Here is a 17,789-nt window from a genome sequence, read left to right on the forward strand (position 1 = left end):
CAGGCTAGGGGCCCTGCTAGCCACTCTTCAGGTAAGTGTTCCGCCCCTTTCCTCTTCTGGACACTCGTGGCATAACATCAGGCAAGACCATTTCCTCACAAGGCCCTAAGTTTTGGCAATTCCCCCCCGCCCCAACCTTTTGCAGCTTAGATTGGATTTCTCCATCTCATCTTCGAGCTCACTTCGCCTGTTTTCTGTGTCGTCTGGTCTGCTGCTTAATACATTTTTCAGTTCAGTTATTGTTTTTCAGATGTTTGGCTTCCGTGAGACACTTCTATTTTTCTGTCCTGTGGACACCCTCACTGTGTCATCTGTTGTGTGGTTCGGTGACCAGCTTCAGAATCGGGTCATGACGTAACCTTCATCTCCATGTCAGTTTCCCTCTCTGTGGTTTTACCTTGTTCTTTCTTGTGGAACATTCACTTTGCTTGACTTTCTGTTTCGGCTCCTGTGTGTCAGTTGCAACCACCGCTCCCAAGTCTCGAGTGCCTGGGCTTGTGTAGACGGCCTGGCCCCAGTGACACTCCTTACATCCTCCTGCCTCTGGGCCTCGGTGTCCGAGCGGCCCACTTTGTCTCTAGTAGCTCCCAGTAGCTGAGGGCGTGTCAAGACCAGTCAGTTTTCCAAAGCTATTTCATGTCTTTGGTTTGGTTTTCTGGTTGTTTCTGGTGTGAGGGAAGTTCTTAGAGCTGTTACTCCCTCTTGGGCGGACACAACTCTTTTTTAGCTCCTTTTTAAAAGAAAGCCTGTGAATTACCTCCTAGTGCTGACAGCTGTTCTCGTGGCTTGCTGAGTTTTCTCTTCAGAATGCGAGTATTTAGTGGCACTTCTTGGCTCACCTGGCTCATAGGTCCATAAAAGTGCCCCGTTCGCCCCCCACGCCCCCCCCCCATGGGAGAATGGCCCACCCTTCATATTCCGGGTTCCTTCTGCTATTGTGGCTTTTGTGTGAGAGGGTTTAAGAGAACACTGACTGCTGCTCTCATCTTGCCCTAGTCAGAATCTTACCTTTGAAATTACTCTCCTACTCCCCGCATTCGGGAAGGACAGCTGCCCTGGACTGCCGCGTGGTGTTTCCACTTGAGTAACTGCCTATTTTGTCGTAATGAATATGGATTTTCTTTCCCAGGAAGGGCTAGCAGGTTACCAATCTAAACATAAACAGTAGATTGTGGTGACTTTATTTGTGCCCATTTTATCTTAACTTGGTGGTGTAAACTGCAAATAGAGCACAAGGCCAGGAGCCCACTGGCCAGCCCATGACATGAGGTCTTTCCTGCTCGACTGGTTTGTTGGTGGTGGGGAAGGCCAGGCCTGCCTGGGGGAGCGAGCTTGGAAGGGAAGGCAGGATGTGCGCAGAGCTGACCAGGTGGCAGCATGCTGTGTAGCCGCTGACAAGTGGGACAAGGTGCCTTCCGGGATAGGAAGGACGGGCCGTCTCCATATTCCCAGACAGCGTGGGTTCCGTGGCGTGTCTTGGGTGGCTCAGTGATCTGGGCCCTGTCTATTTTCTCAACTCAACTCGAGCAGTTCCACCTTCTCCCATTTTATGTATTACGATCTAAAATGTATTTTTTTAAAAAGAGGTTTTGCTGTTTAAAGACAGGAGTAGGTATAAGAGCAGCGGCTTCCACTTAGGTCTTCTGAGGCAGGTGGTCTGAAGTGGATTTATCCAAGCGCCTGGTGTAAAGGTCCAGTGCGGGTTCTGCCTGGGTCACACCCTCCTTGGCTCCAGAGTGGGGGCACTGACTTCGGGGTTAGAGGGCTCCAACACTGGCTCTGCCACTTGACATTGGACTCTCTGGGCAGGTCTTTTTGTTTTGTGCCAGTGTCCTCACATCAAGTTGGGGGCATGTACCTGTCCAGGCTTGCTGTGTTGCTTCCTGTGGGGAAGAGCCCAGCAGGTCTCAGTAATGGTGGCTGCTGACTGTGTGACTGCTGGTTCAGGCGAGGGGCCAGGGCCTCTGCTGAGAAGTGCATCTGGCTCAGGGTCATCTGGATTAGGACCAGAACCCCAGTCTGGACCACAGGCCCCTCTTTTCATTGGCAGGGGCAATAAACTGAACCACACCTGTGTTTCCCGCCGGCTTCTCAACTGTTTAAGCACAGGCCTGGGCCTGGGCCTGCGTGGTGCTTGGTGGGGGCCGCTCACAGGCATGAGCGTGCTGCGGGCATTCACAGGGCAGATTCAGCAGCTCCTCTCTGTAAGAGGCGGCCGTGTCCAGAGAGGACACAGCCTGAAGCCTGGCCGCGGCCTCCACCCCCGAAGGCTGAGCCCAGGGTGGGTGCTGCAGTCCCTGCAACGTGAGCCGAGCCAGGAGGTGCTCTCACAGCGACAGCACCTGTGGGCTGGGGTGAGCCAGGCCACGCAGGGCCCGGGTCTTGGCGAGTGTTCCTGTTCCAGCATGCTGGCCAGCAGGACACGGCTTTCTAGGGACGGGGGAGGACAATGCAGCAGAATTATAAGCAACGTGAGTTTATTACTTGGAAAACAAAACCTCCCAAATAATGCCTAAACCCAAAAGGTACATAAAAATGGCCAAAAATATCTTAAAATAATAGATTTGAAGATCATTTCTACTTTCCCCCTCCTAACACGAGTGCTTTCCGCTGGACAATAAATTACAAACCACATCCAATCACGTTAGGGCGGATGATCTGTCCGTGGCGCATGCGTCACTGCTCCTGGAGGGGGCCTTGTGGGTGTTGGCAGCTCTTCCCCCAGTGGTTCGGTCAGCTGGCCCAGGTGGGCGCCAGGCCGCCTGGCTCGTCACTGCTCGTTCTGCTGGCTCTCTGTGACGGACGAGGACACGGAGCCCTGGCCCTTGTTGACGTCGCTGATGCACACCCACTGACCGTCCACCGACTCCTTCCACAGGGTCACCTGCAAGCCAGGCACACACAGCCCGTCACGGGCCTGCGCCCTCCCGCGTGTCGCCGGGCCCTTGGTGTCCTGAAGAACCACAGCTCACGGTCTCGTGGGACACAGAGCACTTACCTTGGTCCCCCCACTGACTGACGTCCCACCGAAATGTAAGTGAACGCCCACACAGGTGGAGACGAGTGTGACCGGCAGCAGAGAGCGGGCAGGACTCTGAGAATGTGTGGCAGGAATGCTGCCCTAGCCAGGCTGGCAGAGCCGTGCTTCGCAAGTGGGGTCCCTAGACCAGAGCGTTGCATTCCCTGGGAGCTGCATAAAATGGCAAGTTCTTGGGGCCCAGCCCAGACCCCCTGATTCAGAGCTCTGGGGGTGAGGCAGGCAATCTGTTAAGCTCAACCATGCTCAAAGTTGAGAACTGTGGTGGAGAAAGACAGCAGACGAGTAAGGGTGGGATTTCCACATGGCTGAGCGCCGGAGTGAAAGTCGGCGTTGCGCGTTATAGACATGTGCGTGTGCTGTGGCGTGCGGGACGGGCTGCGGCCACAGTACGTCTCTGGGGGTGGGGTGGGGGGGTGGAGACAGCGCCCGCGGTAGAAGATGCAGGCGGGAGGGTGTCCCGTACAGGCCAGTGACAGCAGACGGCACGACGCGGGGGGTACAACCCCGCACCTGCTTACTGCAGACATCATGCGGGGCTGCCGAGGCAAGCTGGGGTCCCTCAGCTGTACTGGGTACCCTCAAAGCCAGCTCTGCTCTTGACCCTGGCGCGCCACGGGAATAGAGGGGCACGCTAGCATCTCTGGCGCGTCAACTACAGCTCCAAAGCCCTGCGACTCAGAGAGGGTTTGCTAGATCTCGCTGGGACGACTGACACGGAAGGCGCCTGCATGACGACGAGGTCGCACTTAGCACCGCCGGCTGTGCACCCGGACACGGTTCGGGTGACGTGTTACTTGTAGTCTGCCAGCGTCTTCCAAGGCAGAGGCGCCTCACGTGGAGGGCAGGTCACAAATGTGGGGACCACGATGGCTCTGAGCGCTCCATCAACCCGGCCTGTGTGGGTCTCTCAGGAGTTTTACTAAGACTCCCAGCGGCCACTTTCGTGCCACACCCCTCCCTCACACACTCACACAGCACGCGGCAGTGAGTGCTCAGGACTCACCCTGCGAGTTTTAAACATGTGCCCCCTGCCCCGGCACTCCGGCCTGCGCGCGCTGCGGGTAGTGCGGCTGAGCGGCGCCGTGCAGCGCCGTGGTCAGGGCGACGGGCTGAGGCCATGGTTCCGGGTCTAACTCGGGCCTCAGTACTGGCCCAGCGGGCCGGTCACCACTGTCGCGTGTGTCCCGTTACAGGGGACATGTTGAGAGTCAATGACGTTTCACAGGCTCCCAACACCGTCCTCATTAAGTTCCCTGACCCCGGGTGAAAAGTCAACCGTGCTTTCCAGTGGGCAAAACAGTGGGCCCGCCCCCGTTGCGGGAGGGGGTGTACCTTGTTGTCTCCGCCCGAGACGGCCAGGATGTTGGCGGTGATGGACCAGCTGACGTGCCACACCACATCATTGAACTTGTGCAGCAGTTTTGGGGACCACGTACTGCCCGAGGCGTCGTCGCAGGTCCAGATGAACACGCGCCCGTCCTGGGAAGACAGGCAAGGGTCAGGAGAGGGGGTGCAGGGCGCGAGGTGGCGCCGTCCCGGGCCGGCAGGTCTCTGTGGACTCTGCTAGCACTGTCCCTGCTCGGGTGTTCTTTGGGGCTCCTGCCTGCCAAGCCACCTGCTGGGGTCAGCTTACTGTGGCTCAACCTCATTTCCCGACCAGGTGAGTAGGCCTGTCTACAGCCCGAGCGCAGAGGAACGGGAGTTTAAAAAGCAAGGCCCCTCTGGAATTCACAGCCAACCAGAACAGCTTAGGGGCGACCTCTTCTCGGGGTGGGAGGACTGAAAGGCCGGCCCGTGTGCTTTAGCGCGCTGTCCTGGCGAGGGCGGGCAGGCAGGTGAACCCGGGGTCCTGAGCTCGGCCCCACTCCTGCTTCGGCAGAGGAAACCCGCTTGTGGCCGAGACCTGACCTCATGAAGACCTGGCGCCAAGCACCACGCCCGCAGGTGCGGGGGTGAACCTGAGATTAAATGGGCTGCTCTCCGGGGCCGGAGCTGACCTGCGAGCAGCTGGCGATGGTGCTGGTGGGCAGGCCGATGGAGGGCGCCCAGGCCACGTCGCGAACCCAGTCGCTGTGCGCTTCCAGCTTCTGCTCCTCGCGCCACTGGCCGTCCTCCTCCTCCCTGACGGGGCACAAGAGCGCGCGGAAGTCATTCCCGTGCAGGGAATATATAAAGAAAAGCTGTTCGGACCAACAAGTCTGCACCACAGACGGGCTTAGGTGGCTCCTGGCATCGCCGATGGCAGCGAGCAGCCCCTCTAACCCTGACCTACTTACTTCCACAGCTTGATGAGGTTGTCGCAGCCGCCCGATGCGAACTTCTTGATGTAGTTGGGCTTCTGGCCCGACGGCTGGTCTATGAGGCTTCCGGGCACGACGGCCGGGGCCCAGCTGACCGCGTTGCAGCCAATCTGGAAGGGGATAGGCGGGATGTCTGCCCCCTTACCATACTCATTAGGCTTCCGCGACGAGGATGTGAGTGGGAAGGGGGAGGGGAGGAGAGAAGGGGGAGGGGAGGAGAGAAGGGAAGGGGGAGGGGAGGAGAGAAGGGAAGGGGAGGAGAGAAGGGATGGGGGTAGGGGAAGAGGGGGAAGGGAGACCAGAGAACACCACTAGGAGGCGCAGCGGGCAAGACACGAGCGGCCCGCCGCACAGTCTGTGGGTTAGTCCCCCTGGCCGGGCTCGAACTCAGGCCGCAGTGCCTGGCATAGGTTGCTAGCTGCTAGCGCTGAGCCTTAACCCCTAGGCCACGAGGGAGGCCCGAGGGCAGAGGCTCCTCAACCTCCCTATCAATGCAGGCTGGCTGACCACGCACACTCCGCCCCCTGCCGGGGAGCCCCGCCCTGCCCACTGGATCCCAGCCTCTCCCGGGAAGGCCTAAGGACAAGTGCTGGCAACGGGCATGAACCCTTGCTTGTTGCTGGCAGAACATGCAGCTCACCTGAAAGACAGCCTAGCAGAGCCGCAGGAGGCCTGCAATCCCGCTCCCAATTTTATCCCCGAGAACACCCACCGTAGACGCGCACGGCAGCTGCACTGAGGAGGGACAATCCCCCCGCCCCTCCGTGGGGGATGCGTCCCGAGACCCCAGTGGAGACCCACCTGTCTAGGTACTGGCTTCCCCAGGACGGTTTATTTTGTTATTATAGTTCAAAAAGGCTGAGAGTAAAAGTTTCACGAATGTGATGTCATAAATCATGTAAAACGGGGGCTAAAAAAGCGGGGGGCGGGGGTGCACACAACGGACTCTCCCTCAGTCATAAACAGCACCCATGCGGGTGAGCCCCAAAACCAGGCACGCCTGGCGGTGGGCGCCCTGGCCCTCGCTGACTCGGCGTCTGCCAGGAGGGACCAGGCGAGGCTGCGTGATGCGGGCGCAGCTGGTTGAGCTCCGGAGCAGGAAGGTCGGAGCTGCTCGCCCAGAACGTCCGCCGCCGGCGGCCCCCCTGGCTCACCTCCCGGTGCCCCAGCGCCCTGCGCTCCGGGAGACGCGCGGCCCCGGCGCCCGGCACGTACCGTGTGAGCATTGTTGATCTTCTTGGCTTCCCACTGGCCCTCCCCGGTGTAGGTCAGCAGGGAGATGGCCCCGTCCGAGCTCCCGCAGGCCAGGATCAGACCGTAGTCATGGGGGGCCCAGCACACAGAGTTCACTGCGGGAAGGAGGGGCTCGGTGAGCAGGGACCCAGAAGTTCGGGCTTCGCTCCTCCACAGTTACTGTTTTACCAGATTTCTAAATAAAACCTCAGAGCTCACCAGGGGAAGGTTGTTACTGTCAGTGAGAGTAAAAGCCATCCCCTGCCAAGACCCCACAGCCCCAGGTCACGTAACAGGAGGACGATAATCTGGGACCAAAGGCCGGTGTTTAAAAAGAATAAACCTTAAAAAAGCAAATCCACGGTGTTGTTCCCTCATGAGCCGTGGGCTGCCTCGAGCAAAGGGCCAAACAAAACCGCAGGGACAAACAGGCAGCACCCCCAGGGAGGAGGGGGGCGCTCCACGCACCGGAGGAGTCGTGGCCCGTGTGCTCATGGGTCTTCTCCCAGGTGCCGCTTTCCTCCTTCCAGATGACGACCTTGCGGTCGTAGGAGCAGGACGCCAGGATGTTGCCGTACATGGGGTGGGCCCAGGCCACCTGCCACACAGGGCCCTCGTGCCTGCAAGGGGACCCGGAGAGCCTGTCAGCCACCGTTTGGCTGGAAATGAAAGTCTTCCTTGGTGGACGGGGACTGTCTGAGGGCAGCGGCCTAAGAATTTCAAGAGCCCTTTGCTGGGCAGTGCGGACCCAGCGCCCCGGAGGGTCAGAGGCTCTGAAAGCGAGTCAGGGCTCTAAATGGGCCTGTCCCACCCCGGCAGAGTCCGCGCCCGTGGCAGCCGCCCCCAGCGTCCCTGCTCGTCCACCCAGGCCGTGCCCAGAAGCCCCCGGGAGCGCGTGACTGCGCATCGGCAGACGGCCGCCCCCGTGGGAGGCCACGCGGCTCCGCGCTGATGTGGCCGCTCCTCTCTCGGCGCGCTCAGAGGCGCAGCTCTGTCCTGGTCGTGACGTGCGTGCCTGGCGAGCGCTGGCTGAGCACACGCCCGATGGCTGTGTTCTGGGGCCCTGGCCCCGACTTCAGGCGAGGAGCACCCCATCCTCTAGGGCTCACAGGTGGCGGACATGAGGGGAGAGACGCGACGTGCGTGAAACGCAGAAGAGAGAAAGCACGCCGTGCCCCCGAGATGTGACTGCTCCCCGCTCACGCCTTTACCCCAGAGCTGCAGACACTTGACGTCTCCTCGCCCCTCTGGCAGGGGTGACAGAAGTCACCCCACTTCCTATACAGGAGCTGCTAACGAAACCTGGACTCCAACTTCCCACAACTAGCCTCGTTTTAACTGAGCCAAGAATCGACGGTGAGTTTTTAGTCCCCCCAACGCTTCACATCCCCTGAGCACAGAGGAGCGGCAGAGGGTCCGAGGGGCAGCAGACTCGGTCGCCGCGGCCACTGTGGCCACTGTGGCGGCCGGGCCTCCTGCACTCTCGCCCCGCCGGGGCTGCTCTGTGGGCACAGGGCCATGAGGTTGCTGACACCCGCAACAGGGCGCCTGAGGCCCTTCTCCTCACACTGAGGCCGACTCGCGTGGTCTTTCCCCCGGTCACGGGCAGTGGGCACGGACGGGGCCCCTCGGAACGGACACGGGCGCGGTCAGGGTTATAAAGGAAGCCCGAGCAGACGGAGATGCAGTTAATGCCAAAGAACGAGTGGTGACGCAGCGACACGCGTGCTTCTGTGTGGGCACGAGTCACAAGTGTGAGTGGCAGATCCGGAGCCACTCATGTCAACGCAGCAGTGAGCACAAGTGCCCCAAGCTTGCTGCAACCGCGCTGTGACGCGGCGCCATGACGTCCGCCAGCAGCAAGGTGACAGGCACCACGAGCAGGACCGCGGCTTCCGGCCGACGCCCGTGGCGGAAGGAACGCGAGATGGCAGACTCCCCGGGAACAGAGATGTGGGCCCCCGCCCCTCCGCAGTCCAAGCCCTGAATTGTACCCCAGAATCCCTGCAGAGGGTGGACACCAGGCTAAGCACCCCCATCTGTGTGGAAGGCAGTGGGCTGAGGGAAGGCAGCAGAGAGGCGGCCATGACAACAGGAACCAGGGTCTCCACTTAGTGGGGAGAAGGGGAAACAAACATTTGCAAACACTCGCGGGGCGATGACGGGCCCGACACGTCCTCACGCGCTCTCTCTTCCGCGAATGTTCCCACAGGGCCACGCCCGAGACGCTTCTGATCGCGCTGACTCGTTTCCCATGTCGAAAAGGAGCAGCAGCTACGGAGGCTTGCTGTGGGCAGGCTCTGCCTGGGAGAGGGCCCACCGCCTGCTCTGAGGGGAGCGGACTCTCGCTCACAGCCTTCTAGTGGGCACATGGGTGGCAGGGCTGGGATTCACCCCTGGATCCAACTGCTCCTGTCACAGCACCAAGCGGCGACTGCGCTGCAGGCGGCCCGATGGCCAGGACCCAGGTGACCTCCCCAGCTGCGCCTGGGCATTCCTGACCGGGCACTCAGCCTTTCCTGCCACGCCCGGAAGCCCAACCACCGTGGACGCCCCACACGGTGGCTGCACTCACCCCCTGAGGTCGGCGATGAGGATCTGCCCTCCGTTGCGCACGTCAAAGATTTTGACGGACCTGTCCGATGAGCAGGTTGCCAGGCGGGTGCCGTAGTAGTCCATCTGGGCGTCGTGCTGCGAAGGGAGGACAGCTCGGGGAGCCTGAGGGCTGGGCGGGGCTGGGGCAGTCACCAGGACAGAGTCCAGCCTGGCCCAGAATCTACTTGAGGTGAGCCTTGTCACCGGGCAGGGAGCTGGCCTGCGCACCCTCACCGCTGCCGGGCAGTGTCCTCTGAAAGGGCCAAGACCAACATTCCCAGCCGCCTTCAGGCCCTTCCCACACCCTGGGGTGTCCTTCCCGGTCCGCGTCTATAGGCTGGTGTGGGGGGAAAGGTGGCCAAGCCTCCTTCCCCAGGACCATGGCGCCCCGAGGCGGGCTGCTGGGGAGGATGGCAGGGGGCTCGGCTCTGCCTGAGAACCCAGGGCTAAGGCTGACCCAAAGGAAGAGGACTGAGTGCCTGCAGGCCCCAGTCAGGTCCTCCATGATGCACCGGCTTGGATGCAGGGCTCCATTCAGACTCCTGGGCTCCTCCTTCCGCCTGGGATTCTCTGTGGACCTTGATTCCGCTGTAAGCCTGCCCTTTCTTCTGAGCGCGCACCCAGCACCCCAGACCCCACCAGCCCAATGTTACTGGTCATACCCAGATGAACCGCTCGCTCAAGGCCCCCGAGGGCTGGCCCCCGCCCACAGCGCCGTGTCCACCTGGGTGCCCGCTCCTCTGAGCCACTGCCCTTCCTGGCTGCAGGCTGGCTTTCCCGGGGGCACTCCGCGGTGGCCCCACGGTGAGGGTGAGGAACTGTCTGGTGCCGCTGCTGCGGGGTTGTGGGAAGCAATGTCAAGGGAATCACTCATTCCTCTGCCTCACATTCCTTTCTCATCTCCCTCCAGGAAAACATCCTGATTCTTCTTTGAAGTCACCTGCCTCAATGATCTCAGGCTCCAGCTCTTGGAAGTCGGGCAGGACAGAGACAGAGCTCTCTGCAAGCCTACTTTTGAGGCGCTTCTGCTGAGCACTGCACACACTCTGGGAAGGAGCAGAGCGCACGACCTAGATTTAAATTCTGTCTCCTTAGTTCAGCTGCTGCGTAGCCCTGGAAAAATGACCTGACTTCCTTAAACCCTAGCTTCGTCTTGCAGTGGGGCTGAGGAACGGCGTGCGCTTCAAGGGTGGTGTGCAGGGTATACGAGATACTGAATGAAAAGCACTTTGATGGGGTCTGACGCTTAGTGAGCATGCGGCTGTCAGTGGTAACCACATCACTTCATCGGATCCTCACACCAAGGCACGCACACAGGCAGCACATTCGTTATGCTCTCCATTTTAGCCCCGAGGAAACAGGCTGCTCAGAAACTGTCCAGGGAGCCTCAGGTTGGATCTTCTTAGCCCTGGTCTGCACCATCTCCAGGTCCGGGGTCTCAGGGCTTCTAGCCCACCCACACCGCAGCCAAGAACATGTACAGCTCAGGCCCAGGTGACCTCTCAGAAGCCTCAAGCAACTGCTGGTGGCAGGTCATGGGGAAGGAAGCCTAGGGCGAAGCGCAGCGAGCTGGCTGACATTGTTCAGAGGCTGCTGGACCGCAGGCCCGGCAGGAAGCAGAGCCCGCATCTCTGCTGCTGAGACTTTAACCTCTGGACCTCCTCCCGCAGTCCTGTCCTTTTCACACTGAGCCCTGTGCCTGCTTCTCAGAAAACGCCTGAGTCTGTCTGTGTCTGTGGTGGTCCGACCGGCTCTGCCCTCGTAGGGAGCCATCCTACCCTCACTTTTAACCACCTTTCCACAGGGGTTAAGTGGCAGCAGGCGGAAGACAGGTGTGAAGACTATCACCAGGCCTCCACACCCCGTCTCCACCCCAGAGCAGGTCACGCTGTGGACCAGAAGATCGAGGGCCCTGCGCTACTAACCATCCCCAGGTTCCTCCTGCCAGAGTGACCAGACTGCCAAGCCCTGCCAGCCCAGAGGGCACTGCGGGAGACTGACCACAGACCTGAGGTTACAGCCTGACTTGAAAAGGCTGCAAAGCCACACTGGTTTTGTGAATGACCCAGAGAAAGGAGTAACGGAACACCCGAAATGCTTCCCTCCCACAGACTCAAAGGAAGGCTGAAGTAATACTTACAATCATGTCCTCGTGGGAGGTGTCCACCGTGTTAATCACGGACACCTAGAACCAGAGATACGGCAGGTAAATAAACCGATGCAGTTTGGATGCAATTATCTCATTAAAGTCACCAATCGTTTCTAAAGTTCTCATTGCTTGCTTAATCATTCACTAAACATTCTAGAGGCCTTTTTGTCAATTACTATGCCCAGAACTAGAGCTACAGACGCGAGAAAAAGGTAGTTTCGGCCCTCGAGAAACCTGCATATCAACAAACCTAACATGTCAAGGTGAGCACGCTAGCGAGGCCGGGGCAGCCTCGCGCCGGTGGCGTGACGTGAACTGGGGCTTCAATGATGAGGGATTTGCCAGGTAGCACCGGGAAACAGTATAGTCTGTGTAGCGGGAATATGAGCTACAGGGTGGGCGGTAAGCAGTCCTGACTATCTTTGAGGGTGAAGACAGGCCCTCAGGGAACTATGACCGGTCACATCCAGGGTGACAGAGATGCTTATGTTCCAGTTTTTTGCATAACAGGGTTAAGGGCTTGGAGAACTGATTCAAGTTTCTCCAGAGGCAGCTCCCTGGTCCACCACTTAAGACAGCACCCTCGACTGTCACCTAGACTGGGTCCAGGGCTGAGCTGCCTGTGGGCCGCTCATCGCATTCCTGCACAGCTCATGTTACCCCTCTTTCTTGGGGAGCCCCAGATTCCCCAACTGGCCGGATCCCCCTGAATATCTACAACATTTCACACTTCTCCCCCCTGGAAGGTGAGCTCCCCTGGGTCAGGGGTTGTGCGGTCTGAAGTTCTGGATCCTTCAAATCATCCAGCACACTGCTTGACAACCAGAAGGAACTAGGGGCTACTTGCTGAAAAAGTAAATGAACAGAATCGGACACCCTGCTCAACAGTGTTCTCCTGCAACACTGTGCTAGGAAAAGGACTGAAAAGCAGGTTTCAGTTTGACATGATTTCTTCTCATTATCCCCATTTCACCTTTTTCCAGCACAAGTCCTGCAGGTATAAAGTCTGGCTTTTCAAAAAAGTGGACAAGGCAGCTCAAAGGGTGCATCAGTTAGCGGATTCTAAGTGAATCTGCTAAATCAAATTCTAAATGCCCTAAAAAGTGGGCCCCCAAGGCCTGCCAAGGCAAGGGAAGATTAAAAGTCTCCTACTGTGCAAACCAGCTGGGTTACAAAGGGCTTTCGTGTGTGCTGGAAGGACAAAGAGCACAATTAGTCAGCCACCTGACGGACTCAGGCACCGAAGAAGCCCAGAGAAGAGAAGCGTTTGCCAAAGTCATAGAGCTAGTAAGATGGGGCTGGGAGAAGCGCCTCACCTGCTGCCTCCCAGCTCACAAAGCTGTCCACTCTACCTAGAACATACCGTGGCTGCAGCAACAAATTCCCTAAACCAGTGGCTGAGGGCTGACAGGCAGGCACAAAGTTTACTGGTAGTTTCATACCAGGTCACCAAAGGACCTTAGAGAATCAGCATTTATTTTTAACTACTCTCACCCACCAGCCAGGGATGGTGAACCATCCTTCTAAACAAGTGTCTCTAAAACTCCTTTTTAAAAAATAAAAAGCCCCTCCTGAGCACCTCCAGTTGTCTGATTTTTGTTAAGTAGTAAGAGGTGGCCTCAGAACAATTCAGCCGTTCAGAATCAGCCAACCAGTTAAAACCTCACCTAGAAAAAGCTACGACAGGACATAAAAGACCCCCAACTCCACTCGGCAGCTGCAGAGGCCCGGAGAGGGGTGCTTTAACACCCGCCCGGGTTTAACCCCGGTGTCCGGACTTCAGGGTTCACCCCGGCTTTCCCGAAAACCCCCAGCCCGCCCACTTTCCTGCTGGCATGCGTCCCCTGAACCCCACTCCGCGCAGGCTCGGCGAAAGGCTCTCAGCCCCGGGGGGTCATCCGTCATTCACTCGCCGAGCGTGGCGCGACAGCACCCGACGGACGCCCCAGGGTGCAGAGCCCGAGCCCGGCCCCAGCTGGTCCTTCGGCTCGGCCTGACATCCCTGTCCCGGCCGCGGGGAGACCGCGGCCGCTGCTCGCCGGACCCCGGGGGAGACGGCGCGGTCGGGGGCCCCGCTCGGCCGGCGGGGAGAGGCGCCCGCGGGGCGTCGGGGACGGGCGCACCGACTCCGAGGCCGCGGAGACGAGCAGGGCCGGGCCCGGCGCGGGGCACAGCGGCTCCCGGGCGTTTCCGGTTTGTCGCCGGGAGACGCGGCGCGGACGCGGCCCGGCCCGGGGCTCCCCACCGCGGGGCGCGAGGGCCAGAGCCCCAGCCCTCGGGGCTGGGAGGCGAGCGGGCGGCCGGCCGAGGCGAGAGCCCGCGCGCCGTCGAGGCACCCGGGCGGGCCGCGCAGAGCCCCCGAAGCCCGCTCGGCGCCCGGGCCCGACACTCACCATGGCGGCGGCGGCGGCTCCCGGTCTCGGACGTGGCAGCGGGCGGCGGCGCCTCCTGACGGCTCACTTCCGGCGCCGGGCGGGCCGGCCTGCGGGCCGCGACCCAGGAGCCTCCGGGCGGCTCCGCGTTCCGTGCGCGCGAAGGTTCCGGGCTCGTCCTCCCGGGGCCCCGCCCCGCTCCCGGCAGATCTCGCGAGACGGCGCGGGGCTCTCGTCGCCCAGCGCCCCCGCCCCGGGCCGGGGCCCCCGACGCGCCGCTTCCTCTCGGGGCGCCCCTCCCCCCGCCCGAGGGCCGCACATTAACAATAAAAAGCAAAGAAAACGCGATTTCACAACTGCGCCCTCACCCGCCTCCCCGCGGCTCTGGGCGCCCGGCCTGGCGGCGGCGCTGTCGGGGGCGCCGCGGGGCGGGCGGGCGTTCTGCGCTGCCGCGGCCCCCACCGCGGCCCGGCCGGGGGTCCAGGCCCAGCGCCCCCGTCCCGGCCCCCCGAGGCGCGGCCCCCGCGGCCCCGACCCTCCCTCCCCGCGCTCCGGGTCCTGCGAGCCTGGCGTCGGGTGGGTCCCCGGCGAGGACGCCCGCCCGGCGCCCGCGCAGAGCCCGGGGCCCCACCTCGGGCCCCCGCCCCCCAGGGGAGGACCGCGGGCCCCCCGCGCGGCTCGCCCCTCGCGACGGGGCGGCCGAGGCCCCTCCTGGGTCAGAGCCCGGTGAGGGCGGGGAGGCCCCAGCCGGCTCCTGGGTAGGCACATCCGCCACCTCCTGTCTGGACATCGGAGGCGAGCGCCGAGGAGCCCGTGGTTGCTTGAGGGGAGATGCTGCGGCTCAGAGGAGGGGACAGAGCAAACCAGGGCGCTTGGGAGATGGGGCCGCGGAGGGCGGCGTGCAGAACTCGGGGCTGGGCCTCAGGCAGCGGCCCCCCCTCCCATCCCCTACCCCAGCTTTCTTGACTGGTGCTGCAGGGGTGTGGCTTAGGGGGGAGCCGGGAGCCCAACGGGTGGGCTGCGGGGTCTGCTGTTCCTCCACGGGCAGGTCCTGGCTTAGGATCTGTCCCTGCACTGTGGATCCTCTGGGTCATTCGGTTACATCGCTTCTCCCTGAGCCTCACTTTCCTCGAGTGGAATTGGTGTGTTAGATATAACGCAGAAACATGCCCTGGGCGTGGTTGCTAAAGGAATTCCCCATTGAAATGGGAGAGACGGCCGTGGAGGACAAGCAGGGCAGCCCTCATGCTCCTTCGGGTGCTAGCTGGTGGGGCTGAAGGGCACTGCAATGTAGAGGTCTTAGGGCTGATGCTGGCATGGCGACTGCCGGGTGTCGTTACTGTGTCTCCTGCTTACAAGCTGGGCTCACACTTCCCTTCTCTGGCTGCTGTCTCTTCTTCTGTTACGTGGGAATTAAAATGATACTGACTGGGCCTCCCTGGTGGCACAAGGGGTTAAGTCTCAGCACTCTGAAGCTATTGGCAGCCTCTGCAGCACAAGTTCGATCCCTCGCCAGGGAGCTGCCCACGTGGCACATCAGACCTCTCTTGTCTCGCCTACTCTACTCCCCTCAGCAGTGTATTTCAGTAGCTCTGCCTGTTCTGCTCCCCACTCTGAGTCTGGTGAATCTGCTCACCCCCCCGCCCCCGCACCTCTGGCTGCACCCCAGCTTTTGTATGCATAAATAAATCTTTAAAAAAATAAAATGATACTGACTCTGAAGATTGATGTTGAGCTGTAAGTGGACCGTGGATGTGAAGCGGTGTTTAGAAATTGGATGGACCTGTGGCGCTTGATCTCGGGATCAGATCTGTGTGAGAAGAGTGGGAGTAGCATGTGTGTGTGAGTGAGTGTGTACTCACGTGCACACGTGCCTGTGACCCTCAACCTTTGGACACATCTGGGGGACCGTCTCTTGGTCTTGGCCCATTCCTTTTCTCTGCTTTTCTCAGCAGAGTTTTGTGAAGTCCAAAGACTCCCCTGTGCCGTCCCCCCGCCGGTAGAGCAGGCCGCCTCCAGCCTCGCCGGCAGGTCCTCTCACCTCCTCTGGTTAAGCCCACACCCGGCCAGGTCGTGCTTAGCTGTGTCCTATCTGTGTCCCTACCGTCCAGACCCCCTGCCCTGAATCTCCGAGCTCCCCCCGGCCCCCAGCCTTGAGGCCCCTTCCTCCAAAGTTGTTCTCTGGGATGAGCAGCCGCTGCTCACGAGAGGTGAGCGAACCTGGCAGATGAGACTTGTCTCCTGCAAATGGTGGCTGGTCAGAAGGGCTGACTTGGTGGAGTTGGCGGAGGGAGGGAGCCTGCCCGCTTACGCTGTGCACCCTCGGGCACAGCCCCTTCCCTCCCGGGGATGCAGTTTCCCCGGCTCAAATCCACAGCGGGCGGGGACCCAGCTGTCCTGCAGAAAAAGGCCCTGGGATGTGCACCGTGCCTGCGTTTCCACGTGTGCATTTATTGTTATTGCTCAGTATAGTGTCGAAAAGGCAGACAAATCCCATTAATTACAAAGAGCACAAGCCAGAGATACAGAGAAATAAAGAGTGTACAATAAGAGCACAGTCACTTCCCAGCCCCGGTGGTCCCCGAGCCCCCCAGAGCCCGGGCAGCTTGTGGAAGCTGGAGGCGGCACCATGTCCTCGCTACTCTGTTAGAAATAAGTGCACACGAGAGTTAGCAAAGTGTGGTGACCCCGAGAGCAAGGTCCGGAGGGCGAGCACCACAGGCATCACAGAACAGACTTGGGGCTGAGAGGGGCCGTCCCAAAGCAGACTCAATACCTTGTCTCGGGTGGAGGGGGTGATGGCTGATGCCCAGGGCCTGGGCCGCCCCCCCCACCCCCCGGGCGGGCAGGCTCTCTCCATCGACATCAGGAGAGCTCTGCAACTTGGGAAAGATGGGGGTTTCTGCTTCAGTCTAATTTACGCCTCGATTTGGGAAGACCCCAAAGCCTTCTCGAAACGCACCCTCCCCCATCTCATCATGCGGGATCTCGCCCACCAGAGAGCGCCCACGGGGGACAGCCTGCTGTGAGCAGAGCAAGGTGCGTGGGGCCCCCAGGGTGGGAGACCCCCAGAGAGCCTGTCACTCCACTGCTGAAAACGCGGAGTCGAGAACCAGAGGTGGCCCCCCACCCCCCAAAAAAGCAGTTCAGTAAAGGGGGGCAGGAATAAACGTTTCTCCAGGGGGAGGATTAGACGTCTAGACAGTGGGCCCTGCATTCTGGTAGTTCCAGGTCTGGGGGGGGACCCTTTTTTCTCATCTGGACCGGGCTGATGGGGGGTCCACTGAGCACAACCAGGGAGGGTGAGTTTAGGTTCAAAGAGATGGACGGGGGCTCAGCAGCCTTCCAGACCACTCCCTGGCTTAGGAACTCGGGGCGGGGACTCTCTCCCAGGACCCTCTGGGGGGCTGCTCCCAGAAGCACAGGCCCGTATTTGGCTGGGGGGGGGGCGGGGCACAATTTTAACGTTATTTTGCAGGAATAGGGGACACATAGAAGAGGAGGCACAGCCCAGGAAATTTTGTAAAAAAGGGGGGCAAAAAGTGAAGGGCACTTGCCCCACCACACAGTAAAACGGGATATAAAGTGACGGTAATTAAAACTGGGTGGCTGGTGCCAGGTCAGACAGCCAGAAAAGGGGGCAGAGGAGGAATTCCAGAAATAGATTCTGCAGCGTCACCTGAGGGGACGGTGCGTTTCAACACGGTGGGAAGAATGGCTGTGAGGCAACTGGGGTACCCCGCGGGAGCCAGGTCCCGGCCCCTGCCCCGAGCAGCCGTGGCCACTGGGCTGGCGCCAGAAGCAGGCGGCCTCCTCGGCAGCCCTCAGCCCTCTGCCTCTGCTCCGCACGGGACGGGCCCGCAGGCGGGCGCGGGGCCGGTGGGAGCCGCGGAGGCCGCTGCTGCGTGAGGGAAGACCCTGCCCCAGTCGCAGGAAGGAAAGTCTTCCGTTTCCTCCCTGCCCACCTCCAAGGTGGGTGACCCGCAGCCCCCGGGGTCACTGAATGGGCCCCTGGTCTTCCCTCAGCTGCTGGGGGGGGACGCGCCGCGAGCTTAGGCCTCAGCGCTGAACCTGCTACCTGGCCCCGGAGCCCGGTGCCG

At 60.8% G+C, this 17,789-nt stretch overlaps 1 protein-coding gene across 1 annotated transcript; it reads right to left on the reverse strand.

Annotated features, from left to right (window-relative positions):
* Window positions 1–2,386: 2,386 nt before the first annotated feature.
* Window positions 2,387–13,783, reverse strand: SEC13 (SEC13 homolog, nuclear pore and COPII coat complex component). The gene is made up of 9 exons (XM_037522705.2): window positions 13,711–13,783; window positions 11,309–11,353; window positions 9,149–9,264; window positions 7,042–7,193; window positions 6,556–6,689; window positions 5,317–5,450; window positions 5,038–5,161; window positions 4,373–4,519; window positions 2,387–2,884 (listed from the first exon to the last, which is right to left on the reverse strand). Exons 1-9 carry the CDS (start codon window positions 13,711–13,713, stop codon window positions 2,771–2,773), a joined length of 969 nt encoding a protein of 322 aa, XP_037378602.1. The 5' UTR covers window positions 13,714–13,783; the 3' UTR covers window positions 2,387–2,770.
* Window positions 13,784–17,789: the final 4,006 nt, after the last annotated feature.

The sequence above is a fragment of the Talpa occidentalis genome, unplaced genomic scaffold (genome assembly GCF_014898055.3).
Source record: "Talpa occidentalis isolate TD23 unplaced genomic scaffold, MPIMG_talOcc4v2.1 talOcc4.10, whole genome shotgun sequence".
Classification (NCBI taxonomy): domain Eukaryota; kingdom Metazoa; phylum Chordata; class Mammalia; order Eulipotyphla; family Talpidae; genus Talpa; species Talpa occidentalis.

Bases quoted from the DNA above. Each gene is read 5' to 3' on its own strand.
- SEC13 (XM_037522705.2), bottom strand. The intron at 7,194-9,148 runs GTGAGTGCAGCC...GTCCCCTTGCAG, and splicing joins CTCATCGCCGACCTCAGGGG to GCACGAGGGCCCTGTGTGGC. The intron at 5,162-5,316 runs GTAAGTAGGTCA...GTGCCCCGTCAG, and splicing joins AACCTCATCAAGCTGTGGAA to GGAGGAGGAGGACGGCCAGT.